This window comes from Taudactylus pleione, unplaced genomic scaffold (genome assembly GCF_031769625.1).
Source record: "Taudactylus pleione unplaced genomic scaffold, aTauple2 ptg000127l, whole genome shotgun sequence".
Lineage (NCBI taxonomy): Eukaryota > Metazoa > Chordata > Amphibia > Anura > Myobatrachidae > Taudactylus > Taudactylus pleione.
This window is the reverse complement of record NW_028284529.1, coordinates 14,139,287-14,154,365: the sequence shown is the minus strand read 5'-3', so window position 1 is coordinate 14,154,365 and position 15,079 is coordinate 14,139,287. Positions and strand designations below refer to the sequence as shown.

The 15,079-nt window shown below is 43.1% G+C and overlaps 1 protein-coding gene across 1 annotated transcript in view; it reads right to left on the bottom strand.

Annotated features, from left to right (window-relative positions):
- Positions 1 to 15,079, bottom strand: part of TTC39B (tetratricopeptide repeat domain 39B) — a 171,122-nt gene that overhangs the window by 90,541 nt on the left and 65,502 nt on the right. The window contains exon 2 of the mRNA XM_088472626.1: positions 11,882 to 11,916. Within this exon, the coding sequence (XP_088328752.1) occupies positions 11,882 to 11,916 (35 nt within the window). The remainder of the gene's footprint in view (positions 1 to 11,881; positions 11,917 to 15,079) is intronic.

Sequence of the window (15,079 nt, the reverse complement as noted above, 5' to 3'; positions counted from 1 at the left end):
CAGTCCGACTCACTGGTACCTGGCTGGTCTACATAATGCAAATGGCAGCGGGCCCCTTCATTGCGGCAGGCCCTGGTGCAATGCTCCGGCTGCATCGCCTCTACACCAAAGTAAAATGTGTTAGCTGAAAGGAATAAAAGAATGGTGACTGAAATGAGATGCATGCCAACAGACTCTGGATTACCTGTAAAATATTGCACCAAAGTAGCAATGACTACTACTCGTATTTACATTCAAATTAAATTATTCTCCAGAATAGTGGAGAAAACTCCATATGAACATTGGTATGATGAGACTAAGAGCCGTATTCAATTAGCCGCGAAAAGTGCCGTTTGGAGAAAAGTTCTCTCCGATTTGCACTTTTCGCCTCTTTTGAAAGTATCTCCATATTCAATTTCCCGGAGTTTTCGACTACGTGAAAAATCCATAGGCAAAAACAGGCAAAAATGTTTCACCAGCATAAGGCAGGAGAAAAGAAGTGCAAAATCCATATTTTGGGGTAAAAATGTGGGGTTGGTTCAGAACCCTTTGGACATCCCCCTAATGACTAATAGGAGGCAAAAAAAAAAAGACATGTCATTTTTGGGTCGAAAAATTTAAAAAGTGTTGGAAAATGGAAAAAAAAAAAGTGGGGGGCCTGGTACTTTGGGGGCTATATGGATGAGACAGGTGTTTCTGGGATTGCATGAGGCTACAGCAGGTGTATTTATCTGATTTTTTAAATCTTAATTTTAGAGACATCAAAATATACTAGTACTCATTTTCAGGTACCCCAAATTTAACCTCGGTACTTATTTATCCGAAAAAAACATTGCTTTCGATAATTTTTCCACACACATGTAAATATGTATATAACAGCCCTTAGCAACAAAATAAGGGCCTGATTCAGACCCACTCGCGAGCGGCTGTCCGCTCGCAAGTGGGTCGATGGTCTGCACTGCGCATGCGCACGACGGAGGGAGCTCTGTCGTGCGCATGCGCGAGACGCAACGAGCGAAGGACTTTCCTTCGCTCGTAGTGTCTGATCAAAGGGGGCGTGCTGTCGATGTTGATTGACAGCACGCCCCCTTTGGTAGGCGTGCCGGGGGCGTGCCTGCCAGACGGAGGCGTTCCCAAGGGAGAGAGCCAAAATCACTCCTGGCCTTGCGGTTGAGAAACTCAACCGCAGGCTTCTGCTCGCAGTGGCGATGGTCGCGATGGTCAAGACCATCGCGACCATCATCCTGCACGCTCGTATATGCTGTGGGTGGTGACCCACAGCTATACGAGCGTCCAGGAGGACGCTCCATATTTATGGAGGTGGGCCCTGATTCAGAGCGAGCGCTCTGGTCAGAGCGTCCGGCTCTGAATCAGGGCCTAAGGCCCTCATTCAGAGCCGCACGTTAACAACAGTACGCTCGTTGCGTTCCGATGTTGACTAACCGCGCATGCGTCGGTGTTACACCGCGCATGTGCGTACGGCAGATTGCGAGCTTTTTTTCTCTCGTTCCTAAAATAGCGTACAGAAAGTGACATGTCAAATGTGATTGACAGAACAGGGCGTTTTTGGGTGTTGACGGGGGTGGAGATGAAAAAACGCAGGCGTGGCGAGGCGTTTTTGGGGCGTACATACATTAGCAGATGCGAACGTCAAATGTGTTCGGACCGTCTCATACGTCACTGAAACATCCGCTTTCCCTTCAAAATGCTCGCACAGCTTAGGGTCAGGATTACTCGACCACATTGGCGATGGCCTTCTCCTCCGTCCCGGGACTCCACGATGGTGCAGCGATTAATCGTGGCTGGTCAGTAAAGTAATTAGTGTTGGATTGAAATCCGGCTTGGTATGTGTTTGGAAAGCAGTTTATTGGGATAGCACAAAAGCGTACGCAGGTGGAAATCAGAGCTGCTAATGTCATGATTACATAATCAATTAGCGTACATTTTTGGGCTTTTATTTTGGCCACAATTTGGTGGTTATGGCCTATTGTAACAATAATGTCATCATCTTTTAATTAGCTCCCCTTTTTTTTGGTTTACTGTGGAATTTGCATCGCTATGTGTTTTTTTAAACGTTCCTTAAAGAGGCCTTTTTTTTTAAAAAAGAGGGTCAGTTTTTGCGTTTAAGGCCAGGATTAAATGTAACCCATTTGTACAATAATGTCACAATACAATGTCAGTGTTTTGTTTTTAATTTATTGTTTACACACAAACAAATTGGCATAATATTGTATTGCCTTTTTTTGTGGCCAAGATATTTGATCAAAAAAAAAAAAAAACATAACTACTAACATAAGCGTAAATACAAAATTTAAAAACATTTCACAAGAAAGGAGAGGGAAGTTTTGACCAGAAAGGAATATGAGCCAAGCACAGAAGGAAAGTGGGAAAAGTCGCCATTGCTGTCACCGTTTTCTCGCCCGTTTGGCTGGGTGAGGGTGGGCGCCAGACCGGGTCCGGGATGCCATCGGGCTGGCCTGTCCAGAGGCAGATGTTGTGGCCTCTGGACTAGGCACAGGGCTAGGCACATTTGGAGGATTGCCTGATGTTGTGCCAGAGGTAGAGGATCTGGATGTTCCGGCAGGAAGGGAGGTCGGCTCCACCATGTGCTGGCGAACGAGCTGCTCCAGGGCATCGGCGATGCGGATGTTGGCCCTGGTATTTTCCGCCAGGGCCTGAGCAATGGTCACGTTGGCCGCAGCATTTTGCTCCAGGGCCTCAGCCACCCGTATCAGACTGGCGTCCATCCTCTGCAGAATCTCCGTATGGCAATCCGATTTAAAATTGAGTTCTGTGAGGAGGCCCACTGCCTGCGAGGGGGCACGCCCTGGACTGGCTTCTGCAGGGTCCTCAGCCGGATGTACTGGTTCCTCCCCTGCAGAGTCAGCAGAAATTCTGCGGCCAAGGCTCCCCTCTGGAGCAGACTCATCCGCCTCTGTCTCTGTTAGGAAATTGGAGAAAAGACTCACATTAGAATCTACATATTGGCACAATAGCATTTCTGAGTTGGTGACATCACAAGACTTACCTTGGCCAACATGAGGAGCCGCAAAGTCTGGCATGTCCGTATCCATGTTGGACACGCCAAACACCTCCACAGCCTGCACACACCCCTGTGCCATCTCTTCTAAGTCTGTCAACTCCAATGACACAGGGGTGGGACCCCCACCTGTCCCCCTTGCATGCCTAGCCCTGTCGGCAAGTTTTTGTTTTAGACGATATTTGAAGTCTGCCCATCTGTGGAATGAATTTGGAACCATTATCCTTTTTTTTACAATGGGGTTTGTTTATAGGATGGGAAAGTGTTTACTTACCGCCGTTTGACATCCCGGGCTAGACGGACATAATCACCCACCCTATTGACAGCAACGGCGACCTCCTCCCACATTCTCCACTTCTGGCTTTGGCTCATATTCCTGGCTGCCTGGGGCAGGATGTCAACGCACTTCTGGATCAAAACCTCCATCTCCTTGCTTGTGAAATGTGGCTGCCTTTTTTTTTTTGCAGCTTTGGCGGGTTGACTGGGGCCAGCAGTCTCTTCCATGTCATCCTCCTCACCTATTTGGGTAAATATGCAGATTTAGCCACTTCACAACTTGCACAATATTATGTTTTAAAATACTCATTGACACAAAATGCATGAAGGCCTTACCGCCGCAATTTTGACCATTGTTTCCCTGGTTTGAAGCCATGTCTCTGCTTCCAGCATGAAATCATCCAGAAATTCTATGTGATTTCGTGACGTATTTATACATGCGTCGTTAGTTTGCGGCCGCATCATTGATTGTGCGTCCCTATGATTCATCCTTAATTTGTGCGGGAAAATAAACACTATTTATGGCTTGGTGTGTGTGGATTCGAGGTGGGGTTGTTGGAGTGTTGTCGGTTAAGTGGTTTGGATTTGGTTGGTTGGTTGCGTTTGGAGGATTTTGGAGAGTTGTTTTTTTGTTTGTTTTTGCTACATTTCTTTGGTTTTTCCGTTCGCATTTTTTTCATTTTTTCAACATCCTTTCCTGATTTGGTAAGTTTTGTGCATTCAAATTTGTGGCCAATTGGTGTATTCTTCTGTTTTGTGGTTAGTTAATTTGTTTAACACTCATTTCATCTTTTTTAGTTTTTTTTTTGTTTTCGGACCCAAAGAAGTTTTTTGAGGACATCTTATATATTCGAGTTGGGTAAGTCCATTTTTTGTCTTGCATTTGCGAATGAATTACGGCATTTTTGACTGTTGGTGTAGCGCCTTGCATTTGCCAATGAATTACTGCATTTTTGACTGTTGGTGTAGTGACTTGCATTTGCGAATAATTTACCGCATTTTTGACTGTTGGTGTAGTGACTTGCATTTGCGAATAATTTACCGCATTTTTGACTGTTGGTGTAGTGACTTGCATTTGCGAATAATTTACCGCATTTTTGACTGTTGGTGTAGCGCCTTGCATTTGCGAATGAATTACTGCATTTTTGACTGTTGGTGTAGTGACTTGCATTTGCGAATAATTTACCACATTTTTGACTGTTGGTGTAGTGACTTGCATTTGCGAATAATTTACCGCATTTTTGACGGCTTATTCATCATATAATCCAGTTTTGCTTTTCCCTTTTCCATTTTTTGGGTCCATTTGAACCCTATTTGACGTACGGTGTGCAATGTAGTTTTCATCGATGGCCAAATGTGTTTTTCCGCTATTTTCTGTGTTGGCTTGCAACAATTTTTAAACAAAAAAAACACCCTCTAAATTTTTGAAGTCTCATTGTTGCCTTTTTTACAGTTTATACGTATCATGACAATACCCCGGCATGTAAGCAGCTATGGATGGTATCAGAAAGCTAAGTTGTTTTTTCTTACTTTTGGGGTGGGTCAAAAGCCTTACATTGTAAACTTTGAATTTCAGGTAGATCTGGGGCGAATTGTTCTGGCCCTGCTCCCGGAAGACGACCAACCTCAAACTCGTCCCAGGCGTAGGCATCGTAGGCATGCAAGGCCCCAGATATTTCGAACACGTGTCACCCTTTTTGGAATGCCCGATGATGAGGTTTTAAGACGCTACCGTCTACCTCCCAAAATCATCATAGACACTCTCTCATTAATAGAAAGTGATCTTGAGCGGCAAATTGACAGTCCAACAGCAATACCACCACTGACGCAATTTATGGCGGTGTTACATTTCTGTGCCTCAGGATCGTTTCAAACAACGGTGGGAATAGTGGCGGGCATCTCCCAATCCTCCTTTTCCCGGATCCTGAGGGCAGTGATGGAGGCACTTTTCAAGCACCTCCATCATTTTATTCAAATGCCTTTGGATATGGGTGCCCTTAGTGTGGCCAAGGCCAATTTTTACCAAATAGCTGGCTTCCCACACATCATAGGGGTTGTGGATGGTACTCACATACCACTTCAGCCTCCAGCACGGCTGGAGGCAATATTTAGAAACAGGAAACACTATCACTCCCTGAATGTAATGGTGGTATGTGATGCCTCCCTCCAGATCCTGTCCCTGAATGCTAAATTACCAGGAAGTGCACATGACTCCTTCGTCATCCGGCAATCAGGGATATGGCAGAAATTAACCAACCTACAAGCTGGTGATGCGTGGCTTCTGGGTAAGTGGAGACCTTTAGTACATAACAATGTTAAGCTTGATACACAGTGTTCCTGATGTGGTCTAATTTTGTTCACAGGAGACAGTGGATACCCTTGCATGTCCTGGCTGCTCACTCCTTATTTGGCTCCCACACCAGGGCCACAAAGTGCGTATAATTCCGCACTTACAGCCACCAGGCAAGTGGTGGAGCGCTGTATCGGCCTTTTAAAAGGCCGATTCAGATGCCTCCACCGCTCTGGTGGCGAGCTCATGTATGTGCCGGATATGGTGTCTAAAATTGTGGTCCTGTGTGGGATATTTCACAACATTGCCATAAGGAGTGGTGTCCCAATGCAGCCAGAGGATGCCTTACCTGAGGATGGCCCCCCCGAGGTTGGTCGAAGGTCAGTATGTGGGGGGGTCATACGCGATGATGTGGTGGCCAGATTTTTTAGGTAAGTTTGTTCAAAACTCCAGTGTTTATACCTAATGTGTTTGTTTTTTTTGGCAAACATCTAATTTATTTTTAATTTTCTCACCATCTTCTGTTTGTTCACATAATCTTTGGCACTCCAACGCTCACTACTTCCTGCTACCCTTACCAAACCTGGATCTGGTCCTTTTGGGCATATATTCTGGAACCCATATCGCAACGCCATGTTTGTGGAATCATGTTGGCATGGTCCTTCGTCAACCAGTTCTTGATTTTGTGTTTTTATTTATTTTTTTCTTGGTATGTGTTGTATTTGAATTTATCACTGTGTATTTTTTTTGGGAGTGACCACTTTGTTTTCTCTGTTATGTGGTGAATAAATGTTTGAAGAGTGAAATGGTCTTCCTTTTTTGGGACGTTAACAGCAAGTGTAACCAGGTTAACACAAGTTACATTTGACTAAGGGGTAAACCAGTACTGACGCCAGTTGAGCAAAACTGAAATATGTTTTCAGCTTTCCAATCCACACCAAAAGGAAGCCTGGCCCAACCTTGGGATTTGTAAGATTGGCCTAAGCAGCTTGCGCACCAAGTAGGAACCTGGAAAATGTAGAAATCTGAAATTGACACTACACCCAAAAAGGGAAATTACATTGTTACTGTTATGTGTTTCTGGTGTCTGTTTGACATACAAAGACAAAACACAATCTAACTTTTAAAAAAGGGAAATCCTTGCAGGAACTTATGTCAGGCTAAACTATCTTGGTTTTGGTTTTTAAAAATGAGCCACAACGTATATTTGTCTTTAAAAATTTATTTGGCAAATACAACAAAAAAAAAAAAAACTAATGCCGAAGGAGGCCAGACAGCCGGTCGAGGGCCACCAGAAGGCCGATTACATGGTGGCGCATCTGCCCCACAACATCCGCCACCTCTTGCCGACGCCTCTGTTCCTCTGTGGGTGAGAAAAGTGTGTGGGTTAATACAACAATAGGGACTCCACAGAAAAACATTAAAAAAAAAACAAATCACTCCTAAACCCAAAAACATAAATAAAAATGGTGGGCTGGCAAAAATACAAGGCCTAGGTACAAATTCCCACAGGTATGATATGTGTATGCTTAAATCACCAGGAAGAGGTAAAGGCAAACCTTCACAATCAACAAAAGTCAAGCCACAAAAACACGAAGAAAGGCACGACACATGATTACATACAAACAGTTTGTGCTTTAAAAAAAAATAATAAAAAACATACCGGGAAACAAATCGGGAGCTCCGGCAAAACCTCCATGATCCTCCTCGGAGGATCCGTCATTCCCCAAAGAATGGGGCGGAGTTATGCTGGACTCCGGGGAGGGGGTAATTGGAAGAGGGGTGGGTGGAGGAGAGGGGGAAGTGGGACGGAGGGGAAGGAGGCCCGACATTTCCAGGAGAGGGTCTGGGAAGGATGGGGAGGAGTGGGGAATAGGCGAAAGATTTGGGGTGGAGTGTTGGCTGGGGGTTGGGGAGAGTGGGCGGGAACGCCGACGTTGACGGCGGAGTCTTGGCTGTCCCCCTAAAATATGTCAAATAAATTGCGTTTAGTTTATGGACAAATCCGGGCAAACAAACAAAACAAAAAAAAAAAAAAAGAAATAAAACCAAAAAAAATAGCAGTAGAATTAAAAATTCATAAAAAGAGGGAAAACATGCAGACGCAGATATGAGTACAAATAATAAATAGAACAGACAGGAAAACATGCACACGCAGATATGAGTACAAATAATAAATAGAACAGACAGGAAAACATGCACACGCAGATATGAGTACAAATAATAAATAGAACAGACAGGAAAACATGCACACGCAGATATGAGTACAAATAATAAATAGAACAGACAGGAAAACATGCAGACGCAGATATGAGTACAAATAATAAATAGAACAGACAGGAAAACATGCACACGCAGATATGAGTACAAATAATAAATAGAACAGACAGGAAAACATGCACACGCAGATATGAGTACAAATAATAAATAGAACAGACAGGAAAACATGCACACGCAGATATGAGTACAAATAATAAATAGAACAGACAGGAAAACATGCAGACGCAGATATGAGTACAAATAATAAATAGAACAGACAGGAAAACATGCACACGCAGATATGAGTACAAATAATAAATAGAACAGACAGGAAAACATGCACACGCAGATATGAGTACAAATAATAAATAGAACAGACAGGAAAACATGCACACGCAGATATGAGTACAAATAATAAATAGAACAGACAGGAAAACATGCACACGCAGATATGAGTACAAATAATAAATAGAACAGACAGGAAAACATGCACACGCAGATATGAGTACAAATAATAAATAGAACAGACAGGAAAACATGCACACGCAGTTTGCCCCACAAACACAAACATTAAAACCACAATACATAACACTTACTTGCCAGGATCTGCATGCGAAAGCATGCCAGCAAGCGGGGCGTTCGCCGTTGCAGGTCGGACCACCTGCGCTCCAGCTGCCCGATGTTGCGGCGTGATCCGAAGGACCGCAGGCGGGACCGTACCTCCGCATACGCGGAGCGCTTCTGCCGGTTGGTCATGGGTTCTGGCTGGCTGGTGATCCGGCGATCCATGACCTCCGTAAGCACCAGCAGCTCACGCCTGGTGAATGCGGAGGCTCTCATGATGGCAATGGTGTTTTTCTTAAAAATCATTTTTGATAAAGTGTGTAAAAATTTTCTGATTGGCTAATGTATTTTGGAAATTAACAGGAGCAATTTTATTGGTTAGTGTATGAGTCATGTGTTCGACAGGGCCAGAAATCTCTGGAGAGTTAGGATAGGCTTGATGCAGTGACATGCGTAAGCAAATTTAAATAAAGAAATGAACCCAGGGAAATATGCGGGGATACACAGCAATAGTACAATTGTTTAATTGTGGTTCACATGTTTTTTAAACAATAAAAGCGAATGTTTCATCCGTACGTATTCTGCGGGTAAACACAAACACAGACAAGAGTAAAGTTTCTTGCATTGTGTTGAAAAAAAACAAACAATTAAGCTAATTGATACATTGATTGGCATGATACGATTGATGGAGGTAGGCAGAATAAAGGAGCAGGTAATCGACATCTGACAAGGCCACTTCCTGTTTATACTTGTGCGTGCGTTCCTTTCAAGCCATTTCGGGGATGTACGCTCGCTATTTCGTACGCTCGTTAGTTAGAGGAGGGGTCGTCAGAGTTTAGGGAGGAATTTTAGATGCGAACGAAAATACGAGCGAGCCATTGAATTTAAATATTTTTGTACGTACGCCTAACGTACGTGCGCCCACTTGCGTGCGGCTCTGAATGAGGGCCTAAGTTCACTAAATACTTTTATTAGGGCTACTACTACTCTTCTATATTGATTCACAGGGTCACTGAAGCTTTTTATGGGGTACTGACTAATTTCTCAAAAAAAATATGTCCTTTTCGCTAGTTTCGCTTTGAAGAACATTCGTCTATCCGCTTTTTCGCGTGTTTTATAATTGAATAGGGCGAAAAGCGGGCCGCGCATGGAAAAAACATTGTGGAGAATCAGGCGAATGAGGCAAATTCAATCCGCTTTTCGCCAGACTGCACTTTTCGCTGCTAATTGAATTTGGCTCTAAGGGTACTACAGATTTTATGGGTGGAAAAAAAATATTTATATACCAGAGAAAAAAGGCAGCAAGTTACAAAAGTTCTAAAGGATACATAATCCTTGACCCAAGAGCAAAAAGATAAATAACAGCAACAGTGTGACTTTTATTGAAGATCTAAGGCATGGGTGGACAAAAGCGTTGATTGCAATCGATGGGTTGACTGTGGACATTCGACAGGTAGATCACAGAGATGTCCAGCAGCAGCTAATAAGAATCAGGATAATTCTTATTGGCTTGCCACGCTGAAGCCGGGACTATCCCTGCTGGTTGTCATGTGTGACAGCAATAGCAAATATGAATCAGGCTGATTCTTATTGGCTGAGGTCAGGGCCATAACTACTCTGGTGGGACTGGATAGGTCTCTCAGTGCGTAAGAACCCATATGGGCGCCACCACAGCCACATGTCATTGCTGCCATCCCTGGCTGTCTGGTCAGTAGAGGCACTTCTAGAAAATCCTGTCCTCTCGCTCATTGCTGCAAGTCACGGTACCGTGCACTTATTCCCAGCAGCATCACAATGATGCTGTAACGTTTCCTGCGAGTCAGCTGCAGCACTACATCAGAGACTTCTATCAGGGCATCTGGCTGAGGAAAGTGGCTGAGGGGCACTTGCACCTGAGTCATGTGTCCTCTGCATAGCACAGGAAGTCACAGTTCATAAAATTGCAAGTTGGAGAGACTGCTCTCCACCTTCTGCTCCAGCATAACAAAGTAAGGGAGAGGCATTTTGAGGAGATGTAATGTTCAAGTGGATGAGGTTTGATGGGCAAACAAGGGGAATGCTGGGGAGATCTGATGACATACTTGCTAACTTTTTAATCAATTTAAAATTGATATGTTTTGTTAGTTTACGTTTCATTGGCTCAAAGCCCTAAAAAGCACACCTCACAATTGGAATGTTCAACAAGAGAAAAGAGTATGCCACCTGTATGACTCTCATACAATGTAAATGTGGGTGGTGTACCTGATCCCACATCCTGGGAAGACATATCTCATGCTTTCAGAAAGTGACAACAACAGATGGACAAAAGCAGCTGAAATCACCACATCAGAAAACTCACTGACCTGCCAGCAGGGAGGAAGGCCACTGAGTGCAAATGGAAATTTAAAGAGAAGTGTAACACAGACAGCATGGTTGATCAGTACAAAACCTCTACTTTCTTAAGGACAGCAGAAGTTACTATGGAAAATGCATTTTACAGCTACAACCTTCAACTTTTAGGAATGGTGTTAGAGTATAGCAATAGCTTCAGGCCAAGCATATTTGAGCAGTTATACTGGAGGTAGGTAATGCTAAGTTATTAAATTGTCACTGTATAGTCTCACTTTGCTGCAAGAGTGTACACGCTAAGGGGTATATTTACTAAAGGGCGGGTTTTAGAAGTGGAGATGTTGCCCATAACATCTACTTATCATTTATCTAGCACCTTCTAGAAGATAATAGCTAGAATTTGATTGATGGCTATAGGAACATCTCCACTTCTAAAAACCTGCAGTTTAGTAAATATAGCCCTAAGAATCTTCATAGCTACATTATAAAACCCTTCCCTGCATGTATGCTAAACAGAGAAGCAAATTCTACAACAGTACTAAGTACAAACAATATACAGGGAACAGAAAATGACATTATGAATTATGTATTCGTTATAAAATAATTTACCAGAACAGAGGGAAATTGTTAGATCATATATATCGATAAACCGTATTGTCAAAGATTTATTTTTTTAATAATTTAGTGCAGAAAGTCCACAAAAATGTGATTTCATTTGAGCCAATTCCCAAATGAGAAAAAATGCAAAATAATTTCAAGAATGCATCCACCTTAGAGGGCATTTCAATTGTTTGTGCCCGCAGCTGTTACTAATAGGCACCCGATGGAGTAATTCAAATGTGGCTCAGATTGGGTGCGAATTCTGTGGGTAAACAGATTTCAGCTCACACCAATTAGGTGGTGAGCAAAAGTTGGCAAAAAGTCTTGGTTTTGGGCATCATGGGCACGCTAACCAGGACATTGGATGGGTTTAGCCATTTTACACGGCATGGGCACCCAAAAAAACAATTATCGCCACTTTAGACGCGAGATCGGACGTGATAGACCAATTGAATCACCCCCTTAGTGTCACACTATGATGTCAGAGAATGATTAGGAATGAATGATATATGAAGAAAAAAAACCAAAAAGCATTGTGTACTTACACTGGGATATTTTCATACGCATCTTCAAAATTTTCCTGAAAGAAACAAAACAAAGGAAAAAAAGTACTGTAACCTTGTTTAACTTTTCAGAATCATGAGTTTTATTAAATACTAAATGTTGCCCGTGGCTTTGCCCGCAATTAAATCGCTTCTGACAACATTTTTTTACTTGAAGTGTTCTAGTTGTATTGCTTTGCATAGGGGCCCTGTCGCAGGAGTAGCCAATGTCACCAGCAGCGCTATACAGACTGGTGGTGGCAGCACCTTCATCCACCACTCACACCAATATCACTGTATATGTAGCCTATCCTATTCAAGTAAACGTGGGCCCAAAGCATATGTTGCTTTCTTTTCCAAGATAAAGCAGCAGCAGTACTGCAGTCATTTCGGGAGCAAGGGGTATTACAGCTATGCACACAGACCAAATCAAGTATTAATAACTATCTCGCCATCCTTCACACTAGATCACTGCTGCAGAAGTTAAGGTTTCATTAAACAAAAAAGGAGGCAAATGTTGACAGTCATTATTAGAAAATATTACTAGCAATATAACAAATACCAAAACGCCAATCTAATAACGTATCTAATTCAGGAGATTAGAGTGGCCTGATAACCTTTCTAATTCAGGAGATTAGAGTGGCCTGATAACCTAATTCAGGAGATTAGAGTGGCCTGATAACCTTTCTAATTCAGGAGATTAGAATGGCTTGATAACCTAATTCAGGAGATTAGAGTGGCCTGATAACCTTTCTAATTCAGGAGATTAGAGTGGCCTGATAACCTTTCTAATTCAGGAGATTAGAGTGGCCTGATAACCTATCTAATTCAGGAGATTAGAGTGGTCTGTGAAATACGATTTCATTTTAGTTTTACATCACAAACACTGTTTCACAATGTTTGTGCAGACAGGTGGCAAATACTCCACTGCAGATGTATAGAAAAAGTGCAGAGATTGTATTATTATGGAGAATGTCAGGAAGCAGAGGTAAGACGCATTGTTTTAGGGACACCTTTCAAGTTTTCATCACAAAACCTAGGGAAGCCTCTGGGGAAGATATTATCCATCTCTCTAGAGATTTTCTTTTTTGGATATAGAACATGAACGGTTGGCCGTCACTGTGCATGCTCTGAGATGATAGTAGGTGCAGGTATTCTTACTTATTTACTAATATACTCTAACTACAACTGGTGATAAAAAACATGATAAAAACTAAACTGGGAAAAACGTACAAAGAGATAAGAAGGTACTGCATGCATGCTTACTGTCTCTGGGTAAACCACATATAATTGGAGTGGAATAAGATTCCAAATAAAAAAATTCCCTCTTGGGAATTTCTTTTTGTCTTATATGTGACTTGCATACTATTCCAGTAGTACCTCCTGACCATTGTACTTATATGTCTCACATTATTCAGGATATATAGGTCAGGAAAATATGGACAACGTCACTCAATGCGGTTATTACCTTTCTTCTACTGTAGTCTTTAGGCAAATACAGATGTTTTCACATAAACCTATCCTAAAATCGTGCCAAATAGCCCTAGTCAGTGTGCCATGGACTTTGCTACTTAGCTGCACCAAAACACTGATCCTAAGTACCTAGGGCCTGATTCAGACCCACTCGCGAGCGGCTGTCCGCTCGCAAGTGGGTCGATGTTCTGCACTGAGCATGCGCACGACGGAGGGAGCTCCGTCGTGCGCCAGACGCGACGAGCGAAGGATTTTCCTTCGCTCGTAGTGTCTCTTCAAAGGGGGCGTGCTGTCGGTGTTGACTGACAGCACGCCCCCTTTAGTGGGCGTGCCGGGGGCGTGCCTCCCTGACGGGGGCGTTCCCGCGGGAACGCCTCCCGTCAGAAGCCGGCCCACTGACATCACTAGTGAGTATATGGCACAATCAGGGCCGGATTAAGGCTTGTGGGGGTCCTGGGGCAACAAAGTTGTGGGGACCCCCACCAAGCCACATGGAGCCTACCCCCCCTTCCCCCCCCACACATTAAACAAGCACACACACATATAAAATATATATGTTTGCTACATATATATTATAACACACACATATACAGTATACACACACAGACACATACACACTAACACATATACATACACAATATACAGTACACACACTAGCACATATATACACATTAACACAAACAGTATACACACACACTAACATACTGTATACACAATAACACATACATATATATATATATATATATATACACACACAAACACATACATACACATATATAAATAATAAAACCGTACATATACACACTTACATTCTATGTAGCTGCTGAGAACTTCATTAGGCCATGCCCCTTGTGCCGTAATTTGTGGGTTATATGGGGGTGGGGCTTGTCGTGTTGCCTCCGCCTCCTTTCGGCAACAGTCAGGAGGATTGGTCTGTCGGAGGTTTCTAGGTACTGAGAAACCCCCCCCCATGCACGCTCTAGTGGTGGGGATCCCGGGATGACCGCCCGTCGCCCTCCCCTTAATCCGGCCCTGGGCACAACAAGGATAGGTGTATGAGGACATATCCTCCTGTATCATATTCCTACAGATAAGTGCTGCTAAGTGCAAACTGATCCAATCAGTTTGTAAAGGTTCTTGGAGGTTATATGATCAGTCACACAGCAATATTTGCCTGGAGTCTGGGGGTTGTGAGTGTAAAAAGAGAACACATGTAAGGCTTGTGTGGAATGTGTAGAGAGGAGGTAAGTGTGTAGAATAGCTTATGATAGTTATGCTAGTGGTTCAGCAATTTGATAAACTTGTCTCACTAGGTAAGTTTTCAGGGAATGCTTGAAGTTTTGGAAGCTAGGAGACAGTTTTGTTGTGTGAGGGATGAACTACCACCATAGTAGGGCATGAATCATCTATGGGCATAACTCACCTCCGGGTCCTCTGCAACAATGCGGTTTACCCTTACAGAAACCAACCCAATATGCCCAATTATACCATAGGAAACACTACACAGCAGATTGGAGAAACACTACACAGCAGATTATTTTCATTGGAGATGGTGGGATTACACAATGCACTAACAGCTGCAATGTCACACTTTCAAAGCATAACACAGACCGACATATAGCAAACATTCAAAATAAATTACATTTAATGCCTGTCCTAAAGTAAGCAACAAGGTAGAATGTTAAAGATGACAATGTAGTGCTCAAAATTAGCACTGCCTGGTGAATA